Below are 20,078 nucleotides of genomic sequence, written 5' to 3' on the forward strand. Positions count from 1 at the left end.
AGATCCGATCGCACATTTTCTGTTGGAGAGTCCAACAGTGTGTACAGGGCATTACTGTGTACAAAAGGCCTTCAGGTTACCATATTGCATTGAATTTTACAGAAAATGACAATGCTGAAGATTGAAATAGAAAAGTAATTTTTAATAACATTAAATTACAGTATGGCTTGTGTAGCAAATGTGTGCCATTTTATTTTTTTCGATTTGCTAAATTTCTGTCCACAAAATTGGAATTACCCCATCCAGCTTACATTTCCACAGGCTAAAAGGGTACAGCATTGGCATTTTGGTACCCTGTGTCACTCTGTCTGTTTGAATGTGCAAGCTCCACCCATCTCAGCTTCCAGTAGTACTGATGGCTAAAACTACAGGCAATTTAAGCCAAATCTAAGCATTAAAAAGTGTTAGGTGTGTACATAAAGGAGCAATTATTTTTTTTGTTGTGATATGTCTACCACTGGAAAATCCAATAAACATCCCCCCCAGAGATATTACTTTTCAATGAAGAAAAAAAGAACACCAGTAAAACACATGTAGTTGCAGGCAAATGGTAAAGGGTGCAAACACTTATGATTCAGTTTTGTATGAACCTACACATTAAAGTGTACAGTATGTCAACTCAACTTTTTCCAGTTTTGGATAGTAGAGTGGGAAGAGTATAGAGCCCCTGTCACATTTTTACTGCTACCCAGGGCTTGCTTCGAGGGACTTATCCTTATTTCCCCTCCTGTTGCCTTTTTACCAGACAGAAAGAAAGTGAGGGGAAAAACAATCATTAATTTTACTGTTTTTCAAAAGCCTGACTAAAAATCTCCTAATTAACAACCCACATGTCCTGTCTTGTTTCTAGAACATGCAACCATTGGGTTTCACTCATGCAATGCAGGGACTGAGGATCCAACAGTTTTCACATCCTAGCAACAAATCAGGATGTGGATGTTGCCAAGTATAAATTTGTTTATTTAGCACCATGATAGGGTGGATGAGAGTAAGTCATTTTAATGAAGCTCTAGATATTAGAAATTTGATAGGAGTTCTAAACATTCTCCAATCTATACAAGACTAGATTTTTTTTTTTTGGGTTGACTTCTACTTTAAGGCTCGGTTCAAACCTAAACTGGCCGCAGAACGCACAGCAACGCTGTCCATCCCTGTTCTCTGTTTCAGGGAGGAATCAGGGCAGAATCTTTGCCCGAATTCTGCCCTAAAACCGAGGAAAAGACGCACAGCTGTGCAGCGTGCTCCACAGAAGCCCTCGCGACATGTGACATATTCTACTGCTATGCGAATTGGATGTGGAGAAACCTGCATCCAATTCTCATAGGTGTGAACCAGCCTTAGTGTCCCATTTGGTTGACTATAAATGTACTAAAACAGCATGAAAGGCTAAGTTCACCTTTTTGCAGAAAATAGCTTATGCAGTTAGGGGGCTTCAGTAGATATTAAAAATATGTGTAGCTTTGTAAAATGATAATTAATTATATTGTTTTGCTTGTAGGGATGAGCCTGATGTTCGAGTCAAACGTAAGTTCGACTCGAGCATCGGGTGTTCGCCTGTTCGCTGAATAGCGAACAATCGGGGGGGTTCGTGGCAAATTCGAAAGCTGCGGAACACCCTTTAACCACTTCCCGACCAGCGCACGACGATGTACGTCGACAGAATGGCACGGCCAGGCATATTGGCGTACAGGTACGTCCAATATTCAATGCCGCCCTGCCATCGGGAGCGCCCCGGCGGCGGCACGCTCCCGCGCTGGTCGGGACCCCCGTGAGTGTGGTCGCGGGACCCGCGGACTCGATCGCCGCGGGCATCCCCGCGATCGTCTCACGGAGCGGTCGAATGGAGGAAATGCCGTGTAAACAGCATTTCTCCATTCTGCCTAGCAACTAGTGACGCTGATCTCTGCTCCATGTGATTGGAGCAAAGATCAGTGTTCACTAAATGAAAGCCCAACCCCCCCACAGTTAGTAACACACCCCTAGGAACACTTAACCCCTACACTACCCCTTCACTGCCAGTGTCATTTACACAGGAATCACTGCATTTATATAGCAGTGATTACTGTATAAATGACAATGGTCCCAAAAATGTGTCAAAAATGTCCGATGGGTCCCCCACAATGTCACAGTCACAATAAAAATCGCTGATCGCCGCCATTACTAGTAAAAAAAAAAAAAAAAATTAATAAAAATGCTATAAAACGATCCCAATTTTGTAAACGCTATAACTTTTGCGCAAAACAATCAATAATCGCTTATTGCGATTTTTTTTACCAAAAATATGTAGAAGAATACGTATCGGCCTAAACTGAGGGAAAAAAATGTTTTTTATATATTTTTGGGGGATATTTATTATAACAAAAAGTAAAAAATAATGCGTTTTTTTCAAAATTGTTGCTCTATTTTTGTTTATAGTGCAAAAAATAAAAATCGCAGAGGTGATCAAATACCACCAAAAAAAAGCTCTATTTGTGGGAAAAAAAGGACGTCAATTTTGTTTGGGAGCCACGTCGCACGACCGCGCAATTGTCAGTTAAAGCGACGCAGTGTCGAATCGCAAAAAGTGGTCTAGTCTTTGACCAGCAAAATGGTCTGGTCTGCAAGTGGTTAAAAGTCTATGCAAGAAATCAAAAGTGCCAATTTTAAAGGCTTATACGCATGGTATTGTCATAAAAAAGTGTATGGGGACCTGGGTCCTGCCCTAGGGGATATGTATCAATGCAAAAAAACGTTTTAAAAACTGCTGTTTTTTCAGGAGCAGTGATTTTAATAATGCTTAAGGTGAAACAATAAAAGTGAGATAAAGACAAATTTTTGCCTGTTCGCATGTTCTGCTGCGAACCGAACTGGAGGGTGTTCGGCTCATCCCTACTTGTATGCTATTTGGGTCCCCTCAGAAGCCTGGCTAAATATCCCCTAGTGAGCAACCCCCATGTCCTGCCTTGTAGCTAGGATTTTCTTTTCACTCATGCAATGCTGGGAGTGAGCATCCAACTATTTTCACATCCTGGCAACAAGTCAGGATGTAGGGGTTGCTAACTATAAACTAACCATCATTAACAATAAAATTCATGAGCATTTTAGAAAGCTTTACAAATTTTTGCATTGGCTATTTTCTGGAAAAGGTGAACCTAGCCTTTAAGTTGAGTAGGGGAAAGGTGAAAACCGCAGCCACGTATGTATGTATGTCTGTCTGTGTCCTTGTTGCAGATGTCCCCTCATTTCCTTTCTAATGAAACTGTTGTTACCAGGATAGGGTGGATGAGGGTAAATATTTTTAACAAAGCTCTGGATATCACAAATCTGACAGGAGTTCTAATCCTACCCTAATCATTACAAAACTATAAACAATTTTGGTTGTTTCTAGTTGGCATATACCTTAAGTGTCCCATTCTAAAAAGTATATGTGTACAGTATTAAAAAAAAAAAAAAAAAAAAAAAAAAAAGCACGAAAGGGTGTGTGTACAAGATAATTAAAGCTTCTGTAGTTAGTTGATGTTTGGAATGAGATAATTCAGTATTTGTTTAACTATGCTTTGCATTAGGAAAACATAAAGGAAAAGGTATTACCAACCTGATATAATGTAGAGTCATCATCTACAAGAATAGAAGAAAAAAAAAAACTGTGAAATCAAAAACTCCCATATCACATTTGTATTGTGCCCTCTATTATTGTTTCCGTAATATAAAATGTATTATTTTCCTATATCTGTCTTGTTGCCTCTATTTCATACCCTCACCAAATCAGTCCCATTTCCTCCATTGCATTCCCTTATCACATTTGTGTTTCCGTCCATTTTATTACCTCATCAAATCGGTCCTATCTCATCCATTTTATCTCCTCACCATATACTTTATGTACCATTCCTTATATTTTATTCCCTTAACAACATTTGTCCTCTACCCTCCATTTGATTATCTTTATCATGTATGATAGCTGGATTCCTTCAGCACATTCCCTCTCAGCTGGATTCCTTCACCACATCTATACCACCCTTTCCATTGCATTTCCACTCTACAGTTGTCCCCTACCCTTCATTTTACTCACTCTCCACGTCTGTACTGTGCTCCATATTTCACTTCCATACCTGTACCCTCTGTACCCTCACTTTAGCTCTCTTGTCCTCTACATTTTACCACTTCACCACACATGTCCTGATTCTTCCATTTCATACCCTCACCACATCTCCCCCGACCTCTCCATTCAGCAGCTCACCACATTTGTTCTAATTCCCTCATAGCATACTCCCAACATGTCTGTCTATTCCTCTCCATTCTACCACCTCACCACACCGGTCCTGATTCTTCCATTTTATACCCCCACTACATCTCGACTGTCCACTCCATTTCACCTGCTCACCACATTTGTTTAGGTTTCCGGTTCCCTCTATTTCACTCCCTCCACCTTGTTCTGTCCTCATATCTGTCCTTATGATTCCATGTAATTCCCTCACAACTTATTCCCTTATCACATCTGCATGGATTCCTCCATTTTATATTCGTCCCACACTCGTTCTGTTTCCTCCATTTCATTGCCTGACCACATATGTCTTATTTCCTGTTATCATATTTGTTCACCACATCTGTCATATCGTCTCCATATGGTGTTTTTACTACACCTGTCCTGTACTGTCCCCACCTCTTCACTCTCACTGCAGATACCCTATCCTATCCATTTGATGCCCAGTCCACATCTCCTTTCTCACTACATATGCTTTCATGTATTCTCTTCTTATGCTTTCCCACAAGTTTTTTTTCTTTTTATATCTATCTATCTATCTATCTATATCACACTCTATTAGCCTTTTCTCCCATTTACAAGAATTTTAAACATTATTTTGTAAGCAATGCAAACATTGATTGACTTTATTTGTTGACTTGGCACAATCCCTTTTTTTTATCATGTTTGATATGATGCCATAGTTTCTTTGGTATCTGTCTTATCTTGCATGTACAATGGGGAACAATGAAAAACTGAAACAAAAATGTACAATTCAATTAATTGACCTTTTGCCAGTCTTGACGTCTTGAGGTTATCTGTTTGGCACAATACACAGCTTTGATCCAAGGCATCAAAAGAATACTATCTGTATATCTACACTTTTTTTTTTACATTCTCTCCTTTACTCATTGCATTAGATCAGGTGCCTGCTCACCTGGTGACTGAGGTTCAGACACTCGAAAAAGTGTGGCTGGGGTGGGCCGGCGCCTCCGGATCTGCAAGAAGAAAATAACATAACATATTACATGTCCACGGAGATAGCAATTCATTTTAAATGTAAACATTGGCTTTTTAAACTCTGTAAATATTTGCTATTTTATGTAACATGATTGTTTGCAGTTGTGTAAGAAAGGAGTGGAGTGTTAAGCATTAATAGGATTATAAGGTGTAGATTTTTGTGTGCACAATGGCATGCATATTATTTTAAGTGAGAGCTATGTCTAATGTAAAAACATTCTGTTCACACTCAAATTAGTGATTGGGCAAATGATGAAAAATATAATCAGACAGATCCACACACCTTTGTCAAAGAAAGTATGATCAATTTGGCTGACTCTTATGCTGCGTACACACGATCAAACAAGCGGGTGGAAAAGTCCGGCAAACTCAAGTCCGCCAGACAATCCCCCCGTGTGTAGCCTCCGGCATATTTTTTGACCCGAAAGTACGGCAGACTTAGAAAGAAGTTTTGCACTCCAATCTTCCCGCCGGACTCGCATTTCGGCAGACATTCCGGCCGTGTGTGCCAGTCCGCCGTACTTTTGAAATGAGCGGACTTTTTCCACCCGGAGAAAAGTCCGCTCATTTCGAGCGGGTCTGCAGGTAGGCGGGGCCCGCGAAGGAGACGCTGCTGGCCCCACCACCTGGTATGGACTTAAAGGGGAACCCCAACGCCGAAAAAAAATGGCGTGGGGGTCCCCCCAAAGTCCACAACAGACCTTTGTCCGAGCACGCTACCCGGCCGGCCAGGAAAGGAGGGGCGAGCGCCCCCCCCCTCCTGAGCGGTACCAGGCCACGTGCCCTCAACATGGGGGGTGCCTTGGGGAAGGGGGGGCCGCGAGGCCCCCCCACCCCAAAGCACCTTGTCCCCATGTTGATGAGGACAAGGGCCTCTTCCCGACAACCCTGGCCGTTGGTTGTCGGGGTCTGCGGGCAGGGGGCTTATCGGAATCCGGGAGCCCCCTTTAATAAGGGGGCCCCCGGATACCGGCCCCCCACCCTATGTGAATGAGTATGGGGTACAATGTACCCCTACCCATTCACCTGTCAAATAAAGTACAAAAAAAAACCACAACACACAAGATAAAATAATTTATTGCACAGCTCCGGGGGTCTTCCGTCTTCGGGGGTCTTCTCGCCGGACTTCTCCGCTATCTTCTTGTAGCTCTTTTACTAGCGGAGGAGCCCGGCTTTCTTCCTCGCCGTCGGCCTCTTCTTCCGACTTCGGGGGTCTTGTCCCCCTCTTCGGTTCTTCTGCCGGGCCACCGCGCCTTCTTCTAGCTCTTTTACAGGCGGTGGCCTGGTCTTCTGTCGCCGCCGCCGCCGCCTTCCGTTCTTCTGTTCTTGTCTTCTTCTTCAGATGTTGCCTGCCGAGTCCTCCGCTCACAATGACGGGGAGCGGGCACGCGGCGACTTATATAGGGATAAGGGGCGGGGTCTTCGGTGGATGTCACATGGGTGGATGTGACATGGGTTGATGTCACATGGCGACAGTCCCAGCATCCTCCGGGACTGTGACATCGTAAGGGGGCGGGGTCACCATGTGACATCCACCGAAGACCCCGCCCCTTGTCCCTATATAAGTAGCCGCGTGCCCGCTCCCCGTCATTGTGAGCGGAGAACTCGGCGAGGCAACATCTGAAGAAGAAGAAGAAGAAGAAGAAGACAAGAACAGAAGAACAGAAGAACGGAAGGCGGCGGCAGCGGCGGTGGCGGCGACAGAAGACCGGGCCACCGCCTGTAAAAGAGCTAGAAGAAGGCGCGGTGGCCCGGCAGAAGAACCGAAGAGGGGGACAAGACCCCCGAAGTCGGAAGAAGAGGCCGGCGGCGAGGAAGAAAGCCGGGCTCCTCCGCTAGTAAAAGAGCTACAAGAAGATAGCGGAGGAGTCCGGCGAGAAGACCCCTGAAGACGGAAGACCCCCGGAGCTGTGCAATAAATTATTTTATCTTGTGTGTTGTGTTTTTTTTTGTACTTTATTTGACAGGTGAATGAATAGGGGTACATTGTACCCCATACTCATTCACATAGGGTGGGGGGCCGGTATCCGGGGGCCCCCTCATTAAAGGGGGCTCCCGGATTCCGATAAGCCCCCCGCCCGCAGACCCCGACAACCAACAGCCAGGGTTGTCGGGAAGAGGCCCTTGTCCTCATCAACATGGGGACAAGGTGCTTTGGGGTGGGGGGGCCGCGCGGCCCCCCCTTCCCCAAGGCACCCCCCATGTTGAGGGCACGCGGCCTGGTACGGTTCAGGAGGGGGGGCGCTCGCTCGCCCCTCCTTTCCTGGCCGGCCGGGTAGCGTGCTCGGACAAGGGTCTGTTGTGGACTTGGGGGGGACCCCCACGCCGATTTTTTTTGGCGTTGGGGTTCCCCTTTAAGTCCATACCAGGCGGCGGGGCCAGCGACGTCTCCTTCGCGGGCCCCGCCTACCTGGAGACGCGCTCGAAATGAGCGGACTTTCCTCCGCGTGTGTGGGCGAGTCCGTTCATTTCAAAAGTACGGCGGACTTAGTACGCCGTATTAGTCCACTGAAAAAGTGCCGTGTGTGGGCAAGTAGCCCGTTCGGAAAGTCCGACGGACAGTCTGGCGGAAAGTCCGCCAGACTAAGTACGTCGGACAGACGGCTACGTGTGTACGCGGCTTTAAGGGGAATGTATGTTGCTTTATACAAATTCTTCATTCAGGTTCAGGTTAGGACTAAAAAGAACATTTTGTACATCATTTTTTGAAAAATGACTAAACAATAATTACACATTTATGACAGCCCACAGGTATTTCCATTTTGAGTTTAGCTCTTTGACTTTACTTTCACTTTAAGCTACCCTCAGTTGACGGAATCGTGCAAATCTTTTTGAAAGATGGAATAACACCCACCAAATCACAAGAAGATCTTAACTGAATTTATGGACTTGTTTCCACCACATACATCATACATCCTAATTATCCTTCTATTAGTCAATTCATTACTGGCCAACACTACTATATAATACTATTCCAAATGTACTCATTTATTTTTAGTCCTCATTTTTATTGAATACATTTTTTTAGTATATATTGACCCAATTAATTTTCAAAGCATTTCCCCCTTTGTATTTACATTTTTTACTCCTATGGGTGAGGGTGGGACTGGTGCAGTCTGGTTTCTACCTCGGGGGTTGCGATGTGCCTAGCTCGCTTCCCCCGCCCATCTCTCCACCGACGGGGGTGGGCGTGACCTCGGCGCATTGGTGTCATGGCAACAAGCTCTGCATGCAGCATCATTTGACGCTGTGTTGTAGGAGTTAGTGTTTTTGTCATCATACGTCTCTGCGTCGGGTGGGTGGGCATCCACCGCAATCGATATTTCGCGGAGGGAGAGCTCCCTCACCCTTGTACGCTGTTACGGCGTTTTTTCATGACGCCCCGGATCCAGGGTATGTCAGTGGCGGGTTTTTGTTGCCGGTTCAGTCCCTGCACTATCGCTGGCTGGGAATGTCCAACTTGCACAACTCCCCACAAATGATGCAGTGTGGTGTTCCTGTGATTATGTCGGCTGGTTTTCCCTGGTCCGGGGTTCATCCATTTGGGGGATGTTCTCTGCCTCAACCCCGGTTGAGACCAAATGTAGCCCAGACCACCATTAAATTTCACCCTAGGAGCTTTGATAATTTTTTGGCGTTTAGTGGGTATTATGGAAACTACGGTATATATTTCTTTAGATTTACCCTCTACTTATGTAGAGGATCCCTTAAGTTAATTAATTTATTTATTTTTCTCTAGTCTATACTTACATGCATCTGACTCCTGAAGATTGGTACAAAACCATGAAACGCGTAGAGTTAACATCTAATGGATGCTTTAATTTTCTTATATAATTATGAAATTTACTGTTCTGTTGATTTTTTAATAACTACATTAATTGCCTTCTGTATGATTTATTATTTTTATCGATGTCCAATGATCAATTATATTAAATATTTTAAACGAATATTACTATGTAAATCTTGTGATTATAGTATTATTATATGTATTATTAATTTATTGGTATAGTTGTGATGCTTTGGAATATGTTACAATATGACCTTAACATTTAGGCATTAGAAACAGCTGATTAATGATTGACTTGCCTCATTTAAAGTCCCATTCCAATTTTTTTACATATTTTTTACCTAATTTAGGGATGGAGGCATGCCAATAATCTACCTGGAATGGGACAGGTCACAATTTCCCTTTACATTTTGACATCTTAATTATGTTCATGCCAATTTTGTTGAAGTGCATTAAAAAAAAAAGTTCTGTATCCATTTTGGGTGCGTTGACCTACGTCGTCACCCGATCCGATCCGTAGACGGATGGAAAAGTATATTTTTTTTCCTCCGTCACACTTTTTCGGATCGCAGCGGGTCGGTTGTCAGTGGACATGTCACCACTGACATCGGACGCTCCATAGGGGTCTATGGAGCATTGGTTCAGGTCTGCCTAAAAAACTGGCAGGCAGACCTGAACGGATCGTTCGTCTGAAAGAGGCCTTAAAGTTGAAAAGAATGTATAATAATCCAGGATAATTTGGCACCCTACTTGCTACAATAATATGTTGGCTGCTTTAAACCTCAGCTTCTAAATAAAACAATTAAATTACATTAAATTAAAATACATTATGTTCAAATGAAAATTCCTAAACCCAGTTAAAAGAAAAAAATGCAGCTTCCAATGCATAATTCACCTTCTTTACAGCACTGTCATCCATTAAAACTCTGCAAAGTCAAGTATCTTCCAGCCCACATTTGCATTGACTAACATACACAATCTGGTAGTGATGCACAGTACCAATACTGGCATCGGTGCCGATACTAGGCATTGTCGCGAGTATCAGTAAATGCTCCAGTACCGAAAACAGATACCAGAAGTGACATCAGGGGTGGGTGGGTTGCCAAGGGCAAGGGGCTAGACAGCATCAGCATGTGTGTTTCTATAGTGTGAGGTAGCTGTGGAAGCTTACCTGGAAGCAGAACCAAGTATTGAGGGGATCAAGTCCTGCAAACAGGTTAGTGTAGGATATGTAGTACTGTGTCAGCAGGATACAGACCAGTCTTGTACACTAGCACCATACAGTATATACAGACCAGTCTGTACCCCGACACTGTACTGTATATGTTATATATTGTACACACACCAGTCTGCATATATAAGGTACATTAAGGTGTCAGTGTACAGACTGGCCTGTACTCAACACCTTGTAATGCGCCCTCTACTGCATCCTCCTACCCCCCTGTACTGTGCCTGCCCTGTGTTGCCTCCTCCTTCCCCTACCAGCTGTCACCTCTGCCCCCATTACTGCCAATGAGCTTACTATCCCCATCCTCTTTCCCTGGTGATCACAGCCTTTTTCTTCTCAACTCTCGCACCCCACCCTCAACTACCCTGCCCTCACTTACCCCTCTACTCCCCACCCCTCCCACCCTGCCCTCACCCCAACTCCCTAACAACTCCCCCCTCCCAAACTACTCTCCTACCTACGCGATAGGTATTGGTAATTGGTATCAGTGAGTACTTGCAAAATATTATCGTTACTCGTACTTGGTGTTAAAAAAGTGGTATCAGTGAAATCCTACATAGTTACATAGAAGGGGAGGCTGAAAAAAGACCATCAAGTCCAACCTATGTATGTGTTTTTATGTCAGTATTACATTGTATATCCCTATATGTTGTGGTTGATCAGGTGCATATCTAATTGTTGTTTATTATCAATGCTCCCCGTTGAAACCACTTCCTGTGGAAGAGAATTCCACATTCTAACCGCTCTTACAGTAAAGAACCCTCTAAACAGTTTGAGGTTAAACCACTTTTCTTCTAGTTTTAGTGAATGGCTGCATGTCTTATTAAATTCCCTTTTGCGGAAAAGTTTTATCCCTATTGTGGGGTCACCAGTACGGTATTTGTACATTGAAATCATTTCCCCTCTTAAGCGTCTCCTCTCCAGAGAGAACAAATTTAGTGCTCCTAACCTATCATAACTAAGGTCCTCCAGTCCATTTATTCGTTTTGTTGTCCTTCTCTGGACTCTCTCCAGTTCCAGCACATTCTTCTTGAGGACTGGTGCCCAGAACTGGACAGCATACTCCCAGGTGCGGTTGGACTAGAGTCTTGCAGAGTGGGAGAATTATTGTTTTATCTCTGGAGTTAATCCCCCTTTTAATGCATGCCAATATTCTGTTTGCTTTGCTTGAAGCAGCTTAGCATTGCATGCCATTGCTAAACTTGTCATCAACTCAGAACCCCAGGTCCTTTTCCAGCCTAGATTCCTCCAGAGTTTCTCCCCTTAGTGAGTAGATTGCATTCATATTTTTGCCATCCAAATGCATTATTTAAAATTTTTCGACATTAAACCTAATTTACCATGTTGTTGCCCACCCCATTAATTTGTTCATATCTTCTTATGAGGTTTCCACATCCTGCAGAGAAGTTATTGCCCTGTTTAGCATAGTATCGTCCGCAAATACAGAGCTTGAGCTGTTTATTCCATCCTCCAGGTCCCAGGACAGAACCCTGGGGGACAGGGTTTGTAATCCTACAATCTGGATTACAGAAGGTGTAGCCATCGCCCAGTGTGGCAGTTCACACTTATCATTGCTGTGTTAAGTTTAAAAGAAAACTATGGGTTTTTTGTTTTGTATTTTACTTCAAAGAATTTTTATTGAATTTTCATACACATAACAGAAATAAGAAAGACATCTATTTTTAGTATAAAGCGATCAAATGTAGCAAAATATAGATTGCATAACTTTACTCAACCACTATAGTAGGTCCTACATGTGAGAATGGACAAATGTTACAAACATAACAAACAAAGGTGAGTCCCTGTTTACCCCAATGGGTACTAGCTGTAAACAGGTACAAGCAAATTCTATAACAATAATGAGTATACAGTGCCTTGCAAAAGTATTCACCCCACCCACCCCCTTGCCATTTTTCATATTTTGTTGGCTCACAACCTGGAATTAACATGGATTGTTTGAGGATTTGTATCATTTAATTTACAGAACATGCCGACAACTTTGAAGATTTATTTTTTTATTGTGAAACAAACAACAAATAGGACAAAATAACAGAAAAGTCAATGTGCATAACTAGTCAAGTCAATACTTTCTAGAGCCACCTTTTGCGGCTATCACAGCTCAAAGTCGATTAGAATAAGTCTCTATGACCTTCCACATCTTACCACTGGGATTTTTGCTCCAGCTCCTTCAAGTAGGATGGTTTGCACTTTAACCTTTAAGTCGGACTACAGATTTTCTGTTGGATTGAGGTCTGGGCTTTGTCTGGGGTCATTGTCCTGCTGGAAGGTGAACATCCATCCTAGCCTCAAATCACACACAGAGTGGTACAGGTTTTGCTTAAGAATATCCCTGTATTTAGCACATCCATCTTTCCCTCAACTCTGACCAGTTTCCCAGTCCCATCTGCTGAAAAACATCCCACTGCATGATGCTGTCACCACCATGTTTCACTGTGGGGATGATGTTCTTTGGGTGATGTGATGTGTTTGCGTCAGACATAGCATTTTCTTTTTATGGCCCAAAAAGTTCAATTTTAGTCTCATCATACCAGAGCACCACACATTTTGGGAGTCTCCCACATGCCTTTTCGCAAACTCAAAATGTGCCATTTTGTTTTCTGCTGAAAGTAATGGCTGTCTTCTGGCTATTCTGCCATAAAGCCCAACTCAATGGAGCGTACGGCCTATTGTCAATCGAATGTACAGATATTCCAGTCTCTGCTGTGGAACTCTGCAGCTCCTCCAGGGTTACCTTAGGTCTCTGTGCTGCCTCTCTGATTAATGCCCTCCTTGTCCAGTCTGTGTGTTTTGGTGTGTGGCCGTCTCTTGGCAGGTTTGCTGTTGTGCCATGTTCTTTCCATTTGTTTATGATAGATTTGATGGTGCTCCTAAGGATCATCAAAGATTTAGATATTTTTTATAACCTAACCTTGACTTATACTTCTTAACAACATTGTCCCTTACTTGTTTGGAGAGTTCCTTGGTCTTCGTGGCAGTGTTTGGTTAGTGGTGCCTCTTCCTTAGGTGTTGCAGCCCCTGGGGCCTTTCAAAAAGGTGTGTATATATGTAATGACAGATCATGTGACACTTATGCCGCGTACACACGAGCGGACTTTTCAACATCAAAGGTCCGACGGAACAATTCCGGCAGACTATTCGATCATGTGTGGGCTGCAGCGGACTTTTGATTTTCAAAAATCCGACAGACTTTAGAAATGGAACATGTTTCAAATTTTTCCGACGGAACTCCGCCGGACCCAGTTCCGATGTAGAATTCCGCTCGTCTGTATGCTGTTCCGACAGACCAAAAACTATGCATGCTCTGAAGCAAGTACGAGACGGAAGTGCTCGGTCTTGTAAAACTCCAGTTCGTATTGGAAGTAGCACATTCGCCATGCTTCAAATTCTGTGCTCGTTTAAATGCAGCGCATCTTCTTTATAATGCTAGAAGAACGAAGTTGCTTTGCTGCTCATATTCACTCACACAGAGTTCTCACAAACACATTTCTTGATTTTTTCTCCTGATCTCATGAATGATATTGTTTTTAGTTTAAAGCCCCATCTCAGTAATAATGTATTTTTTTTTTTTGGTAGTTTTTTCTTTCATCCATATTTTTAGTATAATTATTTCCCAATTATTTTCTAGTGCTCTCCATATTTAATTATTCTGTCAAGTTAACACCAAAAAACTTTTTTTTTTTGTGTGTGTCATTTTTTTGTGTGTCATTACCACAATACCCTTTTTATTTTGTGTGTGTCATTACTAGACATGTGCATTTGGACGAATGCATTTTCGTCCGAATTTCAGCTATTTTCGTTTTCGTTTTGACAAACGATAACGAAAGCACAAAATCCGAAAAACGAAAGATCCGACATAAATAAATGCTTTATTTTTGTTTTCATTGTTACAACAGTTCGATATAGAATAGGAGATTCGACATGACTCTGACAATAACAATCTGTCTATAGAACCTGTGGTCGAATGTGCCTAACCTTACCTCTATTAGTCCAAGATTATATAGAGAAAATATTCGACAGAGAAAAAAGATTTGGCAGAGAGAAAAGATTCTGCAAGTTACTGTCCTAAAAAGTGTTTGGGGACCCGGGTCCTGCCACAGGGGACATGTATCAATGCAAAAAAAAGTTTTAAAAACGGCTGTTTTTTCGGGAGCAGTGATTTTAATAATGATTAAAGTGAAACAATAAAAGTGTAATATTCCTTTAAATTTCGTAGGGGGGGGGGGGGGGGTTGTCTATAGTATGCCTGTGAAGGGGCTCATGTTTCTGGTGCTTAGAACTGTCCCTGCACAAAGTGTCATTTATGCAGGAAAAAAAGTCCTTTAAAATCACTCGCAGCTATTATGAATTGTCGGCTCCGTAATACAGAGAACACTCATTGAAAGTCATTGATAAAAAAAAATAAAAAAAAATAAATAAAAAGCGTGGGGGTCCCCTAAATTCAATTACCAGGCCCTTCAGGTCTGGTATGGATATTAAGGGGAACCCTGCCTCAAATTTAAGAAATAATTTGACGTGGGGTTCCCCCTAAATATCCATAACCAGACCCTTCAGGTCTGGTATGGATATTAAGGGGAACCCCGCGTCAAATTAAAAAAAATATTGAAGTGGGGGTCCCCCTACAAATCCATACCAGACCCTTTATCCGAGCACGCAACCTGGCAGGCTGCAGGAAAAGAGGGGGGACGAGAGAGCGGCCCCCCCTCCCTCCTGAACCATACCAGGCCACATGCCCTCAACATTGGGAGGATGCTTTGGGGGGTCTGTGACCCCTCAAAGCACCTTGTCCCCATGTTGATGAGGACAAGGGCCTCATCCCCACAATCGTGGCCAGTGGTTGTGGAGGTCTGCGGGCGGGGGGCTTATCAGAATCTGGAAGCCCCCTTTAACAAGGGGACCCCCAGATCCCGGCCCCCCCCCCCCCGTTTGAAATGGTAAGGGGGTACAAAAGTACCCCTACCATTTCACAAAGAAAGTGTAAAAAATAGTTAAATAAGACAAACACACTTTTGAAAAATTCCTTTATTAAAAATAAAAAAAATAAAAAAAAGATTCCAGCGGCGGTAATCCACTCTTACTATCCAGCGACGGACGGTCATCTCTCCAGCGATGGCTCATCTCATCCAGCGCAGAGTATCCATCCTTCTTCTGTCTCCGCTGAGGAGACACTGCAAGGATTCCGGCGGTCTGACGTTTCTTATATACGGAGGGCGGGGCCACCCGTCACCTGACCCCGCCCCCTTCTGACGCAAGGGGAAACCCGGGGTTCCCTGTGACGTATGGGTGACCCCGCACCCCTCTGATGTAACACAGGTAGGTTTCCGTTACATCAGAGGGGGCGGGGTCACCCATACGTCACAGGGAACCTCGGGTTTCCCCTTGCGTCAGAGGGGGGCGGGGTCAGGTGACGGGTGGCCCCGCCCTCCGTATATAAGAAACGTCAGGCCGCCGGAATCCTTGCAGTGTCTCCTCAGCGGAGACAGAAGAAGGATGTATTCGCTGCGCTGGATGAGATGAGCTATCGCTGGAGAGATGACCGTCCGTCTCTGGATAGCAAGAGTGGATTAGCACCGCTGGAATCTTTTTTTTATTTTTTTATTTTTAATAAAGGAATTTTTCAAAAGTGTGTTTGTCTTATTTAACCATTTTGACACTTTCTTTGTGAAATGGTAGGGGTACTTTTGTACCCCCTTACCATTTCAAACAGGGGGGGGCGGGATCTGGGGGTCCCCTTGTTAAAGGGGGCTTCCAGATTCTGATAAGCCCCCCGCCCGCAGACCCTCACAACCACCGGCCAGGGTTGTGAGGATGAGGCCCTTGTCCTCATCAACATGGGGACAAAGTGCTTTGAGGGGTCACAGACCCCCAAAGCATCCTCCCAATGTTGAGGGCATGTGGCCTGGTACGGTTCAGGAGGGAGGGGGGCCGCTCTCTCGTCCCCCCCTCTTTTGCTGCGGCCTGCCAGGTTGCGTGCTCGGATAAAGGGTCTGGTATGGATTTTTAGGGGGACCCCCACTTCAATTTTTTTTTAATTTGACGCGGGGTTCCCCTTAATATCCATACCAGACCTGAAGGGCCTGGTAATTGAATTTGGTGGACCCCCACGCTTTTTTTTTTTAATTTTTTTTTTTTTATCAATGACTTTCAATGAGTGTTCTCTGTATTACGGGGAGCCGACAATTCATAATAGCTGCGAGTGATTTTAAAGGACTTTTTTTCCTGCATAAATGACACTTTGTGCAGGGACAGTTCTAAGCACCAGAAACATGCGCCCCTTCACAGGCATACTATAGACAACCCCCCCTATGAAATTTAAAGGAATATTACACTTTTATTGTTTCACTTTAATCATTATTAAAATCACTGCTCCCGAAAAACGGCCGTTTTTAAAACTTTTTTTTGCATTGATACATGTCCCCTGGGGCAGGACCCGGGTCCCCAAACACTTTTTAGGACAGTAACTTGCAAATTAGTCTTTAAAATTAGCACTTTAGATTTTGAATGTTGGAGTCCCATAGACTTTAACAGGGGTTCTAAAGTATGCTATATACTAGCTCCGTCGAATCTTCTTTACACATTCGACAGACACCATAAGCCTTCAAAGACAGATTCGACCGTAATTCATGTGGATTTTCGGACGAATGCAATTTTTGAACGAAAAACGAAATAAATAAAAACGAATTTCGGGAGTAACTAAATAAATTAAGTTTTCGGACGAAAACGAAATTCCGAAACGAAATATTTTACTCTGCACATGTCTAGTCATTACCACAATAACCTTTTTATTTTGTGTGTGTCATTACCACAATAACCTTTTTATTTTGTGTGTGTCATTGCCACAATAACCTTTTTACTTTTATTCTGGTGACAAGTTACCACAATAACATTTTTTTATTTTGGAACCTCAAGGAGGTTGGTCCCTTGTTAATTTCACATTGTCTTTTAGAAATGTCTTTGACTAAAAACACATAGGCAAGTATATTTTCCAAAAAAAATATCCATTTATTCTGGTTCAAAAAATAAAGATGAAGGCAACACTGGAGAAACTTGTGACATTTGTGTAGCCTTTTGGCCCCAGGGCAAACATTAAAGTCTGTGGAAAAGAAAATTGGCATATTGAGAAGTACATATAATGGGGAGCACAATCTGGTCCCTGAATCCCAGATATCAAGAGCAGCAGCAGATGGTATATATGTCCCCAGGCTGTGGTACAACAGGCTGCGTCTTTGGTCAGACCAGACTGAAGCCAGGTCATCACTTTCTTCTCTTCGCTCCACCCTTCACTGCACCCTTCCCTGCAGACTTCTCAGCAGCCTTCCTGTGAGGCTGTGTCTCTGGTGGTGTACTTGTGGCAGGAGGAGGAGGAGGAGGAACAGGAGGAACTTGATCCACGATTTCGCTTGTGGCAGTTAACTCGCCACTCAGCCCCTTCTGCAAGGCCGAGAAAATGATTCGCTCACATTGGAGGCGTTGGCCCCTCTCTAATTGCTGCAACCGGCTGGCTATATAGCAGCCATAGGCCTCTTCAGCTTCGGGGGGGCTCCTTAAGACATTTGTAGCCTCTCTAATGAGGCGCAGTGATTCCTCCTGTGTGACCGTCATCTTCTTTTGCCTTTTTGCCTGAAGACGGAGGGGAGGCACCTGCGACTGGGTGAGGCTCCTACTGGGCCCGGCCACCTCCTGGCTGACAGTGGGCCCAGCCTCCTCCTGCCTGCCGCTATCCACAACTTCCTCCTGGCTGAGCTCATCCTGTGTATAAAAAAGGGACATCGTTTTAGTTTTTTGTTCATCGATCATAAACATTTTTCAGCTCCTGACTTGAAAATTCTGTTAATACATATAAAAGAGTATCATTCTGACCCCAGTATTTATTGTTTCTGCTGGTGACAAACATTTTTGGCCACTACTGTAAATTGATATGTCAAAATCTTAATTTTTTGTAACATCAATAATATTGTTTAAATTATAACATCTAGTTAACATCATTAATATTATGACTATAAATATTTATTGTAACAATATACCTGGCTCAAGCTGGGTGCATCCGCTTCTTCCAGGATGGAAGGCTCAGGTTGCTCATCAGCCTCTGCTGGGGTGGAGGGAAGGGTGGAGGGAATGCTGCAGGGAAGGGTGGAGGGAAGGGTTGAAAGCGATTCCCTGGCCTTACTCTGGTCGCCAATAAAACGTAGTTTGTCAAAGTACCACAGCCTGGGTACATATACAGCATCTGCGGATGCTCCTGATCTGATGGATTGCAGGATTTTATTCTGCTTCTTTCTGTACATATTTCTCAATATGCCAATTTTCTTTTCCAGAAAGTCCACGTCTGCCTCTGAGATCCAAGTCTGCACAAATGCCAGAAGTTTCTCCAGCGTTGCCTTCCTTACTTGTTTATTATAGTAAGCACTGTGCTTTACTTGCCACAGATTTGTCAGCTCCTTGTACTTATCGATAAATAGGCTCAAGAATTCTGCATCTTTAAATGTCTTATTCATTTTTCTGAAAGACAATACACAAGCCAAAAACAATAATGTTAGCCCAGACTCTCCTAATCTTAGCCCAATATAGACCTCAATTTATAAGCAGTATATGCCACTGATTTTGGGATTTTTTTTAAATTTACCTTTGTTTTCCTTGCTCACAACTTCCGTTCCTATTTTCTCCAAGCACGTACGACATGTGCATGTTGGCGTTATATACAGTGCGCACGCGTAGAACCACGCCTGCGTTGCCCGCCCATGACGTTCTTTTGGTCAAGTCTTTTTTCCTGTCCTTTTGTGCGCACATAACGTACGTAAGCACGTACGACATGTGCATGTTGGCATTATATACAGTGCGCACGCGTAGAACCACGCCTGCGTTGCCCGCCCATGACGTTCTTTTACAAGAATATTTCCCGCACCTTTTTCTCTATGGTGCGCAGTAGGAGAAACATGGCGGAAACACAACAGGTGCTTCATATTAATGACTCCAGTAGTCACGAATCCCCGGAGCCACAAGCGTTCCAATCCGGAAAGAGGAGATTTAAGGCCTCCAATATGGCCTTTGAAGAGATGGTGGAGATGGTGGCAATCTTGCGAAGTAAGGATTATGATGGCAAGCATGGACGATACACCCATCCGAACTTGCGCAAGGCCAGAATCATGGCCAAGGTTGTTAAGACCCTGCACAATCTTTTTGGGGTACGACGGTCAAAAGACCAATTGAGGAAACGGTGGTCCGACCTTAAATTGAGGGAGCCAGATCAGTACAGAAGGATCAAGAAAGTTCTTAAAAAAAGTAAGTACTTGTCGTGTGTTCCTATTACGATTATTGCATACTGATCCATATGCTTTTCTTTACCTTTGTACAATGTAAAATTGCTGCTTTCATGTTGGTGGATACAGTAATCGTATCGTTCATAACAAACCCTCGTTCGTTGTTCGTGTGAAACATCGTTTATGATACAGGGTTTAATCATCATTTTTTTTCAGTGTAATTTTTCTTAAGAAAAAAAAGATTAGGGCATTGTGGTTTAGATGTGTTTCAAACTACAATGACTAGAAAAGAACACTCAGTGGAATTGAAGGAAAGGACACTTGGCAGCTGGTTAACACATCTGCACTCATGAGCAAAAGTGTGGGACACCAGAGAACATTTATTAGGGTAAACCACACAGGGTTCCTTGGTATACTTGGGGGGGGGGGGGGCATCTGTGAAACTTGGCCCAAAAAAGGTAAGTATTGTAGTTTTTTGCAAAGTGAATTTATTTATCATGTCTTCAACTTTTGCATCTCTTCATAAACAGACAATTGTATCATCTTCCT

The 20,078-nt window shown here is 43.5% G+C and overlaps 1 protein-coding gene across 2 annotated transcripts in view; it reads right to left on the reverse strand.

The window, feature by feature from the left end:
- PPP1R1B (protein phosphatase 1 regulatory inhibitor subunit 1B) overlaps positions 1 to 20,078 on the reverse strand; it is a 377,724-nt gene that overhangs the window by 252,722 nt on the left and 104,924 nt on the right. For both annotated transcript variants that reach the window (XM_077459485.1, XM_077459486.1), the window contains exons 2-3: positions 5,157 to 5,217; positions 3,575 to 3,597 (exon numbers count right to left, since the gene is read on the reverse strand). In XM_077459485.1, coding sequence (XP_077315611.1) covers positions 3,575 to 3,597; positions 5,157 to 5,217 — 84 coding nt within the window. The remainder of the gene's footprint in view (positions 1 to 3,574; positions 3,598 to 5,156; positions 5,218 to 20,078) is intronic.

This window comes from Lithobates pipiens, unplaced genomic scaffold, assembly GCF_037356315.1.
Source record: "Lithobates pipiens isolate NorthernLeopardFrog02 unplaced genomic scaffold, aLitPip1_a1.2 Scaffold_28, whole genome shotgun sequence".
In the NCBI taxonomy this organism is placed as follows: Eukaryota; Metazoa; Chordata; class Amphibia; order Anura; family Ranidae; genus Lithobates; species Lithobates pipiens.